The 17,260-nt window shown below is 40.8% G+C and overlaps 1 protein-coding gene across 2 annotated transcripts in view; it reads left to right on the top strand.

Moving 5' to 3' along the window:
* The window catches only part of CDC123 (cell division cycle 123), a 43,805-nt gene extending 31,731 nt beyond the window's left edge, over positions 1-12,074 (top strand). The window contains exons 11-13 of one of the 2 annotated variants that reach the window (XM_054076661.1): positions 2,633-2,761; positions 4,556-4,693; positions 5,472-12,074. In XM_054076661.1, coding sequence (XP_053932636.1) covers positions 2,633-2,761; positions 4,556-4,693; positions 5,472-5,498 — 294 coding nt within the window. In that variant the 3' untranslated portion in view covers positions 5,499-12,074. The other variant, XM_054076651.1, reaches the window with a different exon arrangement.
* The last annotated feature ends 5,186 nt before the right edge of the window (positions 12,075-17,260 follow it).

The following is a 17,260-nucleotide window of genomic DNA, read 5'->3' as shown; positions in this document are numbered from 1 at the left end:
ATTACTAATAGCAGGAGATGGCAGATAAATAACTTTACTACTGGTCTTTAAACACACAGCGCAAGTCACCTGAAGCCCCATTTAAATCGTGACATTGTACGTAAGACTTGGAAGAGCATTTAATCTTAAGAACAGACACTTTGATTACTGAACCAGAGTTATATACACTCTCTTTAATGAGCCCTGAGAAGGGATACTTAATTTGTTTTGCCACTTCTCATCAATTTGCAGCTGCCAAAGTTCAGTGCAGATTTAAGACCGTGTCAAGGAAGCAGTTGGTGTTGTAGATGGTGTACTGTTTTCTGCAGGGAGGAATAAATATGCTGGGTGCTCACAACAAACAGGTGTTGCTTTCAGCAATCTCAAAACCACCTTTCTGTTTTTCTCTGGAGTCCATATCTCTAGAGAAGTGATGTTGTGTTCCTGTAAAGCTGAGTTTCCTGTATTTGGCGTGAGGAGGCGTCTCTGTGAAAGCCTTTCATAGGGAAGTCCTTCACTAAGTATAAACATTTCTGATGCAAGGAAAGATTCTCTGAACTGCTGAACAAATTTTGCCAGCCACTGCTTCTGTCTGTGATTAAATTGGTTCATTAGCTTGTTTTTCTAGTGTGATAGAATGAATCTAAAATTACAGATTTCTCCTCCTGCTGCCTTGGAGCTAACAAGATGCGCCCATTAGCAAAACTGAAACATCACTTACAATGAGAATTTGTGACTGCCTTTTGAAGAGGAACAGAGATGGAATATGATAGCAGAGCTTGTGCCTGTTCACTGTCTGCACCACTGGTGTCAATATTAGTGCAGAGGTGTTGCAACTTAGCCATGCAGACTTGTACTTCTTCACCCTTCTAGAACAAGTAAGAAAACCACGCAGGTGTGTGTCCCCACAATTCACAGTTTCTTTTGTAGCCATCTGGTTTCAGTACTGCCACGGTGGTGCACTGGCTTCTTAAAATTTCCTCTGCAAGAGCTGTACCCCATGGATCTACCTTGAGAGAGAGACAGACCTGTGAAAGCCTGCCTGCAACCACACACTCACCGGCTGAGGTGCTGGCTTTGTTCCAGTTGACAAGTAGTATTCTTGGTTTCATCTGTGCTGGGACTTCGCCCACCTGCATGGGTAACTTGCTGTAGATGATAACAGACCAGGCAGAGCATTCCTGTTCTCTGTTGTATGGGTTTCTATGCATTTTCTATACTATAGTACATAAGTGCCTTTGGGGGTGGCTTTGGTTATGTGGATGGGAGAGGAAGTCTCCTGTATTACTCTGTGACTGAAAGCTTGAAAATCATCTGTATAAGTTACAAACCAGATGGCTGGAGTGTAAATCATTGAAGATATTTGCTGATTGTATCAAGATAGGAAGGATCTTTTAAAGAAAGAAGATCCTTTGGGAATGAGGGAAAGAAAGGGGAAGCAAAATAAATTTTTAGTAGCTATAGAGTCTTCAAGTTCTGTTTTCAGTTCCAGTTGATCGTTAATAAACATGATAGAACCCCTCAGCCCTGTGTATGTTACAGCAACGTTTTTCTTTCCGTATTGGTTACATCAGGAAGAAATCAGATCTAGTACTTGTTTTGCAAATTCATGCTACCTATTGTATTGATATTTCATTACAATTTATAATGAAGTTTCGTTCTGTTAGAGTAGGTGACGTTTCACTGGGTAAGGAAAGATGGCCCCATACTGGGGGTCATATAGTGAGATGATTCGAGGAATGCAAACTGTTTCCTGCTCCTCTGCAGACATATTTATTACCTTTAATAAGTCACGTTAGTCTCTCTGCTTTTGTTTTTCATAGAATGGTTTGAGTTGGAAGGGACCTTAAAGATCATCCATTTCCAACTGCCCTGCCCACAGCAGGGATACCTCCCACTAGACCAGGTTGCCCAAGACCCCATCCAATCTGGCCTTGAACACTTCCAGGAAGGGAATTTTTCAGTTGTAGAACAGGCACATTGTTGTGCATACTACCAGAACTGCTTCAAACACAAATAAATTAAAGATGAGGCAGGAGAAACTAGCCTAGATGACAAGTAATGGCTGTATTAAAAATGCCTTTAAAGTATTCTTTACCTCTATCTGTGTAGCAGCTTTCAGTTTTCATGATCTCCACTAGCATTTCGCTGGCCCTGCTCTGTATTTTTAAAGTCCCTTCTGAGACCAAGAACAGCAATCTTTGTATGCGCCTGTGTGCTGAGGTGGCTTTTGATGGAAAGCATAATTCTCGTTTGGAGTTGTTTTGGGTTTTATTTCCATTCCGTGTTTATGCTGTCTGGGGATCTCGGAGGGCCATGGGGATTAGACCAAACTAATGTGGTCTCATCTGAAAGTACCTTGCATAGAACTGAATTCAGTGTATTTGAATTCTGTCTGATCTTCTGTATATAAATATATATATAATAAATCAATAAGTCATTGTTTGCTGTGTTTCAAAACTGTCTACTGTAACGTATGATAGAGTATTTTAAGTACTTAAAATCAGGCGATTTCAATTTTGGTATCTTTTTATCAAAAGGCCAAGCGTACTTCAGTAATATTATCCGTATTCTGATATTTTTTCCTTTTTTTTTCTTTTTTTTTTTTTGACATTCCTTAGCTAGTTTTAATTCTTCCATTGTTCCACTGCAGGGTAAGATTTGGTTAATAGATTTTAACCCGTTCGGTGAAGTAACAGACTCTCTGCTGTTTACGTGGGAAGAACTGACCTCTGGGAAGAACTTGAAAGGAGACCAGTGTGAAGGGGAGGCAACGGAACAGGTACAGCTCTGCGGTGAGGGAGGCTGCCTAACAAATCAAACAGACATTATGGCTTCTTTTTTTTTTTTTCCCTTTCTTTGTTATAATCAAATTGTGATGCAGATCCCATTGAAGTGGGTGGATGCCCTTAACTCATGAAAGGTAAACTCTAAGTAGAATCTACCTTATTAGACAGTAGTTAATCTCAACAAGTGTTGCATTCCTGCAGAGGGGTTTTTAGTTCAGACAGTACAAGCCCATATTGCAGCTTCGACCACATTGCAAAAAAGATGCCTCGAAACTTGCTTTTATGCGGTTTCGATGTGCTCCTTTCAATTTCTTTTATAAACAGAAAAGTAACAGATTTTAAATCAGTTAGAGTTCTGCTTTGTGCCTGGTATCTGTCATACAGTTTCCCAGAGCTCCAGATTTATGTCTGGGGGGGAGGCAAAAAGAAGCTAAACTTCTATCTCTTCCTCATATTGAATACCCTGAGGGAAGCCTTGTCCTCTGGTTGAACTCCCTGGACGTGCAAAGCAAGGCTTTTCTGTCCCTCCTTCAAGCTGCATTACCTCTGTAAAAACAAATAACTTCCCTTTAATACAGAGAGGGAGGAGTAGTCCTCATTTATTTGTACTCCAGTTTTTTTCTCACTGCATGCTTGCATCGTAACAAGCCCATGGATGGCTGGATCAAAGGTAGAAAGCAGCGCGTTAGTGAATCTTGCGTAACACTTGGTAGTTGTCTGAGAAGAGAAGGCTAGTCAGATAGCGTGACTTTATTTTCTATCTGTTTAACTGCATTAGAGGTAACTGAAATGACATGCTTCACTGAGCTGATTTTAACATTGAGCTTTGCTTTGGTTCCGTTTCTTTTCCATAACGCAGTGAAAGGGAAATAAATCACTCTGCAGGCTATCATTCATGCTATTTTCTCTTAGTCTCACCGTCTGGCTATTGCTGAATGAAAACCCATTCAATGAATCTCCCTTCTAAAAGGTGTCTCTCCTTTGTTAAAACACAGTCCCAGTTCTTGAGCTGCCCATGGGACACCTGAGTTTTATTTTGAGGATTTCTTTTTCTCAGTGCCACACACCTTCCACTGCTTTCTCTGGTGTAAGCCTGGATAAAAAGTAGAATGACTTGTATTTGTGTTTCAGTTTACACCTGTTCAGAGAGTTGGGTGTGAAGTTACAGACCTGTCTATAAAATGAAGCTGCTTATTGCCAAACTGTGGGCAGTTATATTCTGTATCAGTGTGTCGAACTGAAAATGATATTGAGTTACCCAAAACCTGTTGCTAGAATTGAGCATTTAGAGATATTTTGGGGTATGTTGTAGAGATGTTTTTTCTTCAGTGAGTAAATTGGTTGGAAAGCTTAGATTGTTATTTCGGTAAGGTTATATTTGCAAACATGGGTTTAAACAAAGAACCTATGCAGACAAGTTTAGGGATTCTGTTGTAAAGATTTTTTTTAGCTATGTATTGATGTAGAGACTATTGCCCAAAGTTCCTTTTAGCTCCATTATTACAGCACTGTTGTGTGTGTATATTAAATGCATTAATTATTGATACATGTAGAAACTTTAAAGTGAGGAAATTAATGAGTCAAATAAAAGTATTAATATTTTAACTTTTGCTCTTCTTTTTTTAAATAAGAAAACTACAGTTTTTAGAAAGCACAGGTTTAGTTGAATGAATGCCAAATAAACCCATTGGTAGTACAACTCAGACAATCTCATGGAGGCGTTCAAGAAACGTTGCTAGCTTTATTCTTGTACACTGTTCTTGTCTTATCCAACTTCTTTTCCAAAGGACTATCCAGTTTTCCGTTGTACGAACAGTGAAGTTACCGTGCAGCCTAGTCCATACCTGAGTTACCGACTGCCGAAAGATTTTGTGGACCTTTCTACAGGAGAGGATGTTCACAAATTAATTGACTTTCTTAAACTGGTAAGTAGTGGTGAAAAGAAATTTCTGACCTTCCATCTTTGTGAAATGGCAACATCTAAGTGCCTGGAGTTGTGCTTCACTCATTAACATAGGTTACATCATTACAGAAAAGTAACCTATGAAGCCATCTTACATCTCTTGTTGGTTGATTTTAGTTGTTGTTGTTTGTTTTTTAAGTGAGGAAGAGCAAGCTTTCATACTGATCTCACTTTAGCTTATTAATTTCAATAGCAATGAATATAGCTTGACAAATCTTACTGAAGGACCTAGCTGTTTTCTTTCTTATTTAAATGTAAATATGGATGCAGTGAAAATGGAAATGAATGACCAAAGCTGATGCATTTTAAAAATTCTTTAAAAGTTAGGAGATAAGTATATTAGGAAAAAAAACTTAATCACTTATTTCTTTTTTCAATACAATTTCTTTGTTTCTTTGAACAGTGATATGAAAATAACTTTTTTTGTAAGCCTAGGAAGGGGGTCAGGTTGCCTTCCTCTTGACTTCTGTGACCACCATTGTGTTTACTGGTTCTTTTACATTTTGTTGGCAGATCTTGTTCTTCACTGGACATAAAATCCTATCATTTGGGATGGGGAAGAGGATTTATACTGCTCTGTTCCATTTGGTGAAAACATTCTGTCTGACCACTCAGAAAACTGTTTAGAGAGTCAGTCATTGTCTAATATCCATTGTATCTGAAAACAGTTGTCATGATGTATTAGCGCTCTTACTTCAGATAACTGTCCTGACATTATGAACTCTCTGTTCTGTTGACAGAAAAGAAATCAGCAAGATGATGACTGAGGTATCAAACACACAGTGTGACATTGGATTACAAGCAAGAAATGTGGAAAAAGCTATATTCAGCATAACTATTAAGCTATTGATTTAAAGAAAACCTGCTTTTCATAGTCAATGAAAGAACTGGAGAGCTGTTCATCCTGTGTGTCTGTTGGTTTTATATATGTGTAGAAAAGCTTTTTCAGGGAAACATGAAAGGTCAGGGCAAGTTCTTGCTGGATTCCAGGTGAAATCCAATTATACCATGGTGCAAGCAAGCAACAATCTGACTGCAACTGAACGACTGCTTTCGCGTCTCACAATATGAATGCTGATGCCGTTGAAGTATGCCATTGGACTCGTCAGTGATAAATGTGGCAGCATTTAATGCTGGTGCAGTTAAAACATTGAGCGTTTACAGTTGAGCTTAGAATACAATGTAGTCACAAGGAAAGAAAGGAATGTATGTTTGCTTCTTTGTTTTTAAAGAACTTTTAAAATTGTAAATTCACTTTGCTTTGGGAGAGCTTCTCATCCTTCCTTTATGTAAGAAAAAAAAGTAAAGAAGTGGAGAAAGGGTTTTTTTTTCTTTGTCATGAGGGCTAATACTTCATTTCAGAGAACAGCTATAGCTATTGAAGACTATTGAAGGCTTGAAAATTTTGCGTTTCAGGAATTTGAAATTCTGAATGCATTTCAGGTGAAATGGTATTTCACAGCAGCTAAAGCCATGTGACTTGTTAAATGTCTCCAGATTTAATTTCATTTTCATAGTAAAGCTTTCTTGAAACTTGTTTTTTAATATCATTACATACCAGACATCACCTGCGGCTTTAATGTAAATAGTTAAAAGGAACATCAACCTGTAATTTTATATGTGGAATTAGTCTTGTTTCTTTTGTATCACATCTCTGAGTTTCTTAAGAAAATTATTATTCTTTCAGCTCTTAAAAGTCTGTATTCGTTTGGTACTTCATGTTCTTTGTATAAAAGGAAGCTTGCCTAAATTGAGGAAACGGAAGCTGTTGTTACTGATTGCTGTTATTGTCAGGGGAAGGGAAAATTTCAGCTGAAGAACCAAGTAACTTGGATCTAGGTGTTTGCATGGCATCAGTACTTTATTAACAGCATGCACAGTTCCTGTTGAAACGAAAGGGTGTTTGGAGGTGCTCATAGCCCCTGGAAATTGGTTCATTTTGAATCAGTTACACAATACTTTGTGTATATAAAGCTGTTCATGTTTCTTTGTCTTCCTTTTGCTGGCAAACTGATATGGTGCTCAATTACAAATCTGTTCTTAGATGTTAAATCTGAGCTTAGATGTTAAATTTTTACTTACTGTCTTTATTTAGCTTCAGTTTTGAATGAATGCTTACTCTAGTTAAAGATTATGCAGATCAAGAATCCAGTTCTACCAAATACATTGATGAAGCATCACAGATGAGAGTTCCTGGATCTGAGAGTACAAGATCTGCCCTACCCTTTTCTTCTGGTCTGTGGAATCTCCTCAACAGCTTTTTGTGCACAAATTAGATGATCATTAGCTCAGGGCTGGGCTATATCTAATCCTGCCTACTGCACGGTTTGGGATGGGTTTTTCCTCACCTTTATCAGAGAGATTATTTGACTATCAATGTCTCTAAATCAGGCAGGAATTTCAAGATGTAAAAAGTTAATGAAGCTTTCCTTTCTCTTTTAAAGTTTCTAGCTATAACTTCAATTGTTGTGATGGTCTAACCGCACTTCCTTTACACAGATAATGCCCTGGGATTTCCAGCAGATTCCTAAATGCTTCTGAGCTACAGGTTATTGTCTTTAAAAAAAACGAGTCTTGATTTAAAGCTGCAAGGTAGTTTCCTGCCTCTTTTTTTTGTGGGATCTGCTAATTAATTTACCATTATCACAGCTTTCTGTGCTGGATATTCACTAGAACATATTCAGTGTTAGGACCAGTTTGATGGGACCATAAAGCGTGTCCCTTTAGCTGAGTACGCTGGAGCAGCAGCAGCCTTTTAACAGTCCTTTGCTTCTTGACTTTATCCTGAAAATGGCATCTCTGAGTGACCAAAGAACTGACCATAATAAAAGCAAGCTCTTGGACTTGCTGGCAGTGTTCATATATTTATAAGAACAGCAATCTTATGTGGGTGCTCTGCATTTATAGTTCAGCTCTTCTGGGACAGATCACAGTGGAATCGGATGCTGGTCAAGCACCTGGTTCCCTGAATGGCTTTACTTGTTGCTAGCCTGACCCGCTCGCTCGTTAAAGGATTACCATAATCCTACCCACTGCCTCTGGCACAGCTCACCTTGCTGTCCCTTAGCAGGTTCAATGGCTATTTAACATACTCAAAGACCTCTCTTACAGTCATACACGAGTGATAAATGCATTCAAAGTTTGTTTTTCTCCCCTGTGTTGTGCGATGACCAATCTGCATTAATGAACTCCTCAGCTAAGCAATCAGACACTGATAACCAACATCATTTCAGAGTTGCAGGAGCTTATGCTGCTTCTGCTGGGCTTAGTCTTAATGAAGACCATAAAGGTAGCAGAGCAAAAAGTACTAATCCCGTGTTCAGGTCCTGATATAGAAAGAGTCCCCACTCTAAAAATATTCTATGTAATTAGATTCCCCAAAATACAGTATCATTATAATTTAAATATGTACTTTGTTTAATTTGTTTCTTTCTCCAACTTCAGGTAACCAGATGTTTTTTCAGTCTGCTAGATTAAAGTTTTCTCTTCTAAAAGAATTTTTATCCTGTACAACCTTTTGATCTACAAGGATAATTAATGTGTTCCTCTTGGGGAGATGAGAAGCTAATGTTGCTACATTAACAATGCTTCAGATCAATTTAAACTGACTACTGTATGACACTTAACTCTGTTTTAGGTCATCATAAAATCAGTTTCTTCCTTTTGCCATCACACAAATTTAAAAATGCAAAATTCCAATTCTTCAGGCCCTTGTTCATTCAATGGTGTGATCACGATTGGCTGAGTAAGGGCTAACAATACACTATATATTCCAAGTTATATACTTAAAACCTTATACAAAGACCTTATATGTTTGTAATCTCACCTAGATAACAAAGATAAGAAGTTTTAGAGTGACATAGCATGCAGTCATCTTGTACAAACGCCTGCCAAACTGCATACTCTTAAAAAGTCTGGTTGTGTCGAATGGCTCGAGTGTAATAAAGCTCAGTTCTTGGGCTGCAGCTCTGCTAGGAGTCTTCATTGTGTCACAGCCAATGCTTGTGATATTTCATCTTCCAGATGGATATTGAGAATCAGGATTCCAGTAACCCTGTAAGTAGCATTTTTTAACGTGCCCTGGCTTAGTTCAGGATTTGGAATAACACTTGTATTTCTAGACTGCAGACTCTCCATTCTGTTTGTGCCCCTTTGACTCTTCTTTTTCCAGTGTTTTCCTCCTCTTTTCTGACCCACTAATCTAATATTTGGGGGAATGTTAAGATTGCAATAAGCAGGAACATGGATAATGCTGATCTGAATTTTAAAACCTCTCCGTTGGCTGTTTCCCTCCCTTTTAGAGATTTTTTTTTTTTTTGAGTGGTCTGTAATATCTGAAAAAAACCCTGCAAGTAGGGGAATAGTAGCCAGCTCTGATTCTCAGTAAAATGAGTACCACTTGTTGGATTCTGGTCATAGTATCTAGCTTGTAAGAGTCCCAGATGAATTGAAATGTCATGTATCTCATTCTTACAGACTCTCCCATTGATGATGTCCAGGGTGCAATGCTGGCCAGAAAAAAGGTACTTGGTAGCAAGATGCTGTTCAGATGTCCACTTAAGCAGTATAGACCATTAGAATTAATTGTCATGGTTTCAAGCTTTCAAGAGAGCGTTGCCAGATGAAAGGATTCTAAAATCAGTGGTGGAGTAGAGATGAGTAGTAGTGTGGCACAAATCTGTGTAAAAAATGTCTGGCACCTTCCTGCACAAGTGAATCAGTTTGGCTTTCATAAACTGTCCTGAACCTGAAGTGTCGAGTAGCTGGAGAAAGCCATAGGGTATCTGCTAGGGAATATAAACAGGAAAATCAGCTTTACCATTGGTAAATGTCAACCTTAGAGGCCAAGGTTATATGCTTCACGTGGGTTTGGAGAGGAAGTCTATCGCTTCAAGAAATTCTAGTGAACTGAAACACTTACCCTTGGCTATGAGGAGCCTGGAAGTGTAATGTGGAAACAGGCCATAATGCTTTTGATTCATGATGGTTTCTTGGTAATGCTGATATTTAGAAGCTTAATAAATCTCAAAGTTTTCCTGGATGTTGAGTTAACAGTGTCTTTATTTCTGTTTGAATTTGATGATGTCTATAAAGAGAAAGTGTCCAGCTTGTGGTCATCATGAAATTCTATAGAATTGAAATAAGACTTGTTGCCATAACTGGGGTATGGCAACAAGGAGGCCTGGAGCTTTCTCAAAGGTGTGGAGGCTTTGAGTGGTCATGTGTGGTTATAGATTTTTGTAGTAATGAAGATGGCACTGGAGTAAGAGTGGCTGAGGCACGGAGTGGAACACAGTGACAGGAACACAAGATGGTAGCGGATGGACTTACTGTATTTCTGCGTGCAGACTTTTGTAGCAGTGTACTCCTTGGGTACCAAGAGTGTTTTGACTGCTCTAAGGTCCTCTTGATAGCTGACCAAGCTTCTTCCAGCAATATGTTTTGGTAGGTTGTAGGGGAAGGTTGGTTGGTGAAAAATGCTGATTTCTCAGAACCTTTCTTCATGAAAACATGGTAGTTAGAAATAAACTTCCAAGGAGAGATTTGTGACTCTCAAACAGCCTTTCTAGCCAAGAGAGAGAAAACAAACAGTACTTGCTATTTCTAGTCTTTCAGGGCTCAAATCCAGATGGTAGAGGGAATTTTGATTTCTGTATTAGCTTCTGCCATGAAACTCTATGTCCTGACAGACTGTTGTACCATTGATGTAAATGAATTATTCATTGGAGCTGGGACTATAAGAGGCAGGAGAGAGAATGAAGCACTACGTCAAGCTAAAACATGTAACACTGGTATGAGGAATACACAGGAGGAACTCAATGTCAATATATATCAAAAATATTTGATGGGTGTTGCAGAGAGTTTGGGAGATTAACTGCAGCATTGGAACAGAGAGACCCGTGGTTCAGGAAGGGCTGGAGGCATAATGCTGAACATCATTAACGTCTGTATTTCCAAAGCTTGGGAACTGTAGAATCACAGAAGGGCTTAGAGTAGAGGGGACTTTTTAAAGATCATGCAGTCCGGCCCTCCTGAGCAGAGACATCTTTTGCTAGATCAGATTGCTCCAAGTCCCAAACAATCTGACCTTGAATATTTCTAATGATGGGGCATCCACAACTTCTGTGGGCAATGTGTTCCTGTGTCTCACCAAATTCCTGAAGAAAAATTTCTTCCTTAAGGTCCATTTAAACCTACCTTCTTTCAATTTAAAACTGCTGCCCCGTGTCCTGTCACTACAAGCCCTGGTAAAATGTCTCTTTCCATCTTTCTTTTAAGTCCCCCTTAAATATTGAAAGGCCACAATAAGGTCTCCCTGAAATCTTCTCCAGACTGAACAAGCCCAACTCTCTCTATCTGTCCTCAGAGGAGAGGTGTTCCATCCCTCTGATCATCTGTGGCCTCCTCTGGACCCGCTCTAACAAGTCCATGTCTTTCCTGTGCTAAGGGCTACAGATCTGGATGCAGGACTCCAGGTGAGGTCTCTCCAGAGGGGAGTAGAGGGGCAGAATCGCTTCCCTTGATCTCCTGGCTGTACTTCTTGTGATGCAGCCCAGGATACAGTCAGCTTTCTGGGTTGTAATCACATACTGCTGGCTTATCTCCAATTTTTCATCCACCAGTATCCCCAATGTGGTAGAAGAGGAAGGTATTTGCTACTTGGGTACCTGTTGGGAAACTAACATGGGAAGACTTGAAAAGACAAAGAGTTTGGCTTTCGGAAGGTACAGCATGTTGTTCTAGGGTTGGCCGTGGTTACAGTCAGGCTTATTAGAAATGGTTAAAAATCTCAAAGTCAGAGGTAATTCAAGGGAAAGGGGCGGAGGAGTTGGCGGTTGGTGCTCTTGAGAAAGGAGGGACATGAGAGAAGCAGAATAAGGACCTCAAAAGGCAGTTTTGGTTAAGTGCGGGTGGTGGTGCCCAGGTCTGCTTGGAAGATGATAAATGGGGCAACTGAAAAGAGGTGCTTTTCTTTTTAATGGCCCAGCAGCAATCTCCTGACATGAAGGAAAATGGTGTAGCGAGGACTTGTAAGGATCAATCAAAATGAAGCTGCAGAAACTCGAAGGAAAAGCACATGATTAAGTGTGGATGGAGAAAAAATGATGGATGATTCAGAGAAAACGGATGCATTTAATGTTTTCTTTGCCTCACTATATCCTTTTTTTATGAGCAAAGGAAGGAAGCAAACTAAATTACCAAAATGTAGCAGAAAAATTGTGCTTGGAATAGCTATTGGCATGTAGCCAGAGAGGGTGTTTTGAGTGAGACCACTGTGTATTTTATTGCAAGGCCTGTGTTTTTCCATAACTGCATTAATGATTTGAGCAGTAAAATAAATAGCATGTATAAAAATCTATGGTTATCATTGACTTGAGAATGCACGCCGGTGTTTTGAGGGCTGTATCAGAATTTGAAATTGCCATAATATGCAGGAAAAAAAGGCCTGAAGTAGTGAGAAGAAATTCGATGAAGGTGAACGCAAAGTGCTGTAGAAGAAGAAATCAGACATTCAAGTGCAAAAAAGGGAAAGAGCTGGCAGAGTAGCAGTACAGTGGGAGGGGTTAATTACAGTCGAGACCATTAAATGCAAGGTCATAAACTGTTGAGGGAGAAAAAAAGACAGGTGTCATTCTGGGAAAGCAAGAGAGAGGGATGGAAGAAACGAGAGTGATTATTTTTTTTGGTGTGGGGATGGTGTGCTGTGATGTAGTACACCACTAGTTTTTAATTTTAGCACAATGTTGTAAGAAATACATCAGAGAATGGCCAAAGATTGAATCATAGAATATCTCAAGGTTGGAAAGGACCTATAAGGATCATCAAGTCCAAATGTCTGCTCCTCACAGGACTACCTAAAACTAAACCATGACTAAGAGCATTGTCCAGATGCTCTTTGAACTCTGACAGGCTTGGTGCTGTGACCACTTCCTTGGAGGGCCTGTTCCAATGACCAACCACCCTTTCAGTGAAGAACCTTCTCCTAATGTCCCATCTGAACTTCCTCTGATGCCTCCAGTCCAGCCTCAGGGATGCACTAAGAGCTGCCCTTAAATGAACAGTTTATGCCACAGTTCATTGTTATCACAAGAAAATGTGATTCATTAAAAAATATGAATCCTTCAATATGGGAAAAGGTGCTGAGGTTTGTGTTGTTTTGAAAAGAAATCAGTTAATACACAGCAAGGATGAGCAAGGAGAGACCTCAGAGGAAAAAAATATTCTAATCCCATACCAAAGGCAAGCTACAAGGGGAATAATATTGCTTATGCACCATCTTACTTGAGACCCTTCTTCACCCTCCTTCTTCAAGACGTGATGAAAATTTCTCCTTTATCCAGCGAGACAACCCCCTCTCAAGCTTCAAATCTCACCTGTTGGTGTCATGTGCTCTTTTAAAGTTGTATCCATGCTTGATTTCACTGATTTCAGATTAAGACATTTGGTGTTTTCCTATATAGAATCATAGAATGATAGAATAGTTAGGGTTGGAAGAGACCTTAAAGATCATCTTGTTCCAACCCCCCTGCCATGGGCAGGGACATCCCAGTAGATCAGGCTGCCCAAGGCCCCATCCAACCTGGCCTTGAACAACTCCAGGGATGAGGCAGCCACAACCTCGCTGAGCAACATGTGCCAGTGTCTCACCACTTTCATGGTGAAGAATTACTTCCTAATGTCCAGTCTAAGTCTACCCCTTTCCAGTTTATACCCATTCCCCATGGTCCTATCTCCACAAGCCTTTAAGAACAGCCCCTGTCCAGGTTTCCTGGAGTCCCCTCCAGCTACCGGAAGGTCGCTATAAGATCTCCTCTGAGCCTTCTCCAGGCTGAACAATCCCAACTCTCTCAGCCTGTCCTCCTAAATACGCATGTGGCTGTCACAGTCTCCTTTGGGGATGTGGTGGTCCAGCCTTTCTCAGTGCACAAGGATGAAAAGGAGGGGGAATCCAGCATGGCATTTGGATTTGGGTTTTCTCCCTTTTCCAGGAAGAGATGATCCACACCAAGTAGTGAAGTCAGCCAGAATCCAGGAACAGCAGTCAGTCTCTCACAGAAATCATTTGATTGACATCACTGAGCTGCAAAAGACCTTGTGGGCTTGATGATAGACTTTGATTGCCTGGAGGTAAGGTTGTCTCTCTAGTGTCACAGCAAGAGAGGAAAACTCATCTGATATCTTTTGTACTTGCATACATCTGGGAAAGGGATAGTGGATCTTTTGAAAAGAAGATGGAAAATGGGATCGGGGCATAAAAAGGAACATAATGTCTTGTTGGAAATCTTGGTTCATAGGGTTTACCTTGTATGACTTGGTGTTCTTTGGAGGGTGAATACCTTTAATAAGGAAAAAAAAAAAGAAGGGCACTAATATTATTTATTGGTGGTTTATAATTATAGAAAATCATATGAGATGATGCTCTGTGTGTGTTTATTGCCCAACTCCTTTTGTAATCTGCTAATTTGATCAAGAACTTTCTTAAAAATATTAAATATCATGAAAATAGGAAGCTAGGTAGAGAGAAGGGTGGGAGCAAGATGCTCTGAAAGCCTGTCCCTCAAAGGAAAGGCTGCAGTTGGGGCTTCCCTAACAGTCAGTAGTGAATCCATGAGAAAAATCTATCATGAATGTCCTGAGGGCAGGAAACCTTTGGCATAAGTTTCTCTTATCAGTCAATGTAGAAACAAACTTCAACACTGAAGTCTATGTAAACCTTGCCTGTGTTCTGCTACCAAGCAGATAAACTTTGTGTGTGTTTGAGGCAGAAATGTTAGACTATCCAAGAACCTTGGTTAATCTGGATGCTTTCAACTTGCTTTTGTTGACTTTTTTCCATAAATAAGACTTGAAGATAAGTACTAATTAGTGTTAATTGCTGCTTTTTCACCAGTCAGACCTGCATGGCTCTAAGCAGTGATTGATGACTCCTCCTTCCATCTCAGAGTGCATGAGATTTATTTACTGGTTCAGCTGCTAGGGAAGCGGAGTGCATTTCTAGATAAAATTCTCAATGTGTTAAATACCTTGGCGATTGGTATAAGAACTACCTTTTATTTCTTGGTCCCCAGATCATGCTCAGCATATTTCTCTGTGCATTAGGGAGAAGGATCTTCTCCATCAATCCATGAACATGTCAGACCCTCACTATGTGCAGCCTCTACCATATGCATTCAAAGGAGAAATCGAAGCACTGCCCAAGTGCTGAACTTTCAGAGTGGAGCACAGAAACTGGTATGTATTATCTGGATATCTTGATCTCATTTTGCTTATTCAGCCTGAGATTCTCCTAGGTATAGAAACAGTTTTACTCCAGTTGATGTTGATTTTCTGAGCAAAAAATTACCTGCTTCTCTTTAATATGGACATAGTTTATCAACTTCAATTATGTTGTTTAAATACATATAGCAAAGATGATTCTCCTTAATTATTATCTTAGGCACATGGCTGCAGATGCTGTTTATAGAATCATAGAATAGTTTGGGTTGGAAGGGACCTTAGAGATCATCCAGTTCCAACCCCCACTAGACACCTCCCACTGGATCAGGCTGCCCAAGGCCCCATCCAACCTGGCCTTGAACACCTCCAGGGATGGGGCAGCCACAGCCTCCCTGGACAACAGGTTTCAGCATCTCACCACTCTCATAGTGAAGAGAGTCTTTCTAACGTCCAGTCTATATCTGCCCCTCTCCAGTTTATACCCATTCCCCATGATCCTATCCCCACAAGCCTTTACGAATAGCCCCTCTCCAGGTTTCCTGTAGCCCCTTCAGGTACTGGAAGGTTGCTATAAGATCTCCTCTGAGCCTTCTCTTCTCCAGGCTGAACAAGCCCAACTCTCTCACTTCTCTCGACCTGCTGGCCACGCTTCTTTTGATGCAGCCCAGGATACAGTTGGCCTTCTGACATGTTGCTGGCTCATGTCGAGCTTCTCATCGACCAGCACCCCCAAGTCGTTCTCTGCAGGGCTGCTCTCAAGCACGTCATCCCCCATCATGTACTGAAAATGGGGATTGCTGTGATCTAGGTGCAGGACCTTACACTTGGCCTTGTTAAACCTCACGATGTTCTCAGAGGCCCACTCCTCCAGCCTGTCCAGGACCCTCTGGATGACATCCCGTCCCTCCGGTGTGGCAACTACACCACTCACCTTGGTGTCATCTGCAAACTTGCTGAAGGTGCACTCAATCTTGCTGTCAATATCATTGATAAAGATATTGAACAGCACCGGTCCCAGTACAGACGCCTGAGGGGCACCGCTTGTCATGGATCTCCACCTGGATTTGGAGCCATTGACCACTACTCTCTGAATACGACCATCCAACCAGTTTCTTATCCACCTTACCATCCACACATCAAATCCATATCTCTCCAATTTAGAGAGAAGGATGTTGTGTGGGACCTTGTCAAAGGCTTTACAGAAGTCTAGATAGATCACATCTGTCAGTTTACCCGTGTCCACTGCTGCAGTTACCCCATCATAGAAAGCCACCAAGTTGGTCAGACAGGACTTGCCCCTGGTGAAGCCATGCTGGCTGCCATTAATCATCTCCCTCTTCTCCATGTGCTTTAGCATAGCTTCTAGGAGGATCTGTTCCATGATCTTCCCTGGCACAGAGGTGAGGCTGACAGGTCGGTAGTTCTCAGGGCTGTCTTTTCTACCCTTTTTAAAAATGGGCACAACATTACCCTTCTTCCAGTCACCAGGGACTTCTCCTGACTGCCATAACTTTTCAAATATCACGGAGAGTGGCTTGGCAACCACATCTGCCAATTCCCTCAGGACTCTGGGATGCATCTCATCAGGTCCCATGGACTTATATATGTTCATGTTCCTCAGGTGTTTGCAAACCTGATCCTCCTCTACTGTGCCTTTTTTTTTTTTTCCCATAGGAAATCTACATTAGTTCTAAATATTGAAGTGTTTTCACTATTAAAGGTGCTAATAAGTTATTCAACCTGCAGCTTTCGTGTGTCAGGAGATAAGGGCTGTAGTGACTTCATGGTAGCAAAGTCCTCTTTAAAATGAATGTAGGGAAAAACAGGACTCAACCCTGAAATAAATTATCTGGAGTAATTCCAGACACCTGCAACTGTCACATGTAACCATCAGTCTTGTGGCTGACATTTATAGCTAGAGAAACAGGTTTCTGTTTGGAATGGTGTTAACCAGCGACTGGGAACCTCTGAACTCGAAAACAGTGTTGTGTGTTCCCACTGGTGATGCATTTTCTTCTGAGGTTTCCTCAACAAGAGCTTCTGACTGCAAAAGGTCCTCCCTGGGTAGAAGGTTCTCTCTCGCTCTCTGTGCCCACTGTAGGGATGTTCTTCAGAAACAGGAGCCTCCCCAAGTGGTCTCCTCCAATCCATCTCGACAAGGCTAGAAGGAGAGAGGGGAGGGGGCATGTTGGCAGGATGAGTGTGTTACACTGATATTCAGGTCTCCCAGCCTAAAGAGACTGCTGTAAAATGGAAAAGAGTGGCTTTCAGCCTTCCTAGGTTCCCAGCAGCTTCTCCAGCAGAAGTGCAG

This window comes from Cuculus canorus, chromosome 1, assembly GCF_017976375.1.
Source record: "Cuculus canorus isolate bCucCan1 chromosome 1, bCucCan1.pri, whole genome shotgun sequence".
In the NCBI taxonomy this organism is placed as follows: domain Eukaryota; kingdom Metazoa; phylum Chordata; class Aves; order Cuculiformes; family Cuculidae; genus Cuculus; species Cuculus canorus.
This window is presented reverse-complemented; position numbering and strand designations above follow the sequence as displayed.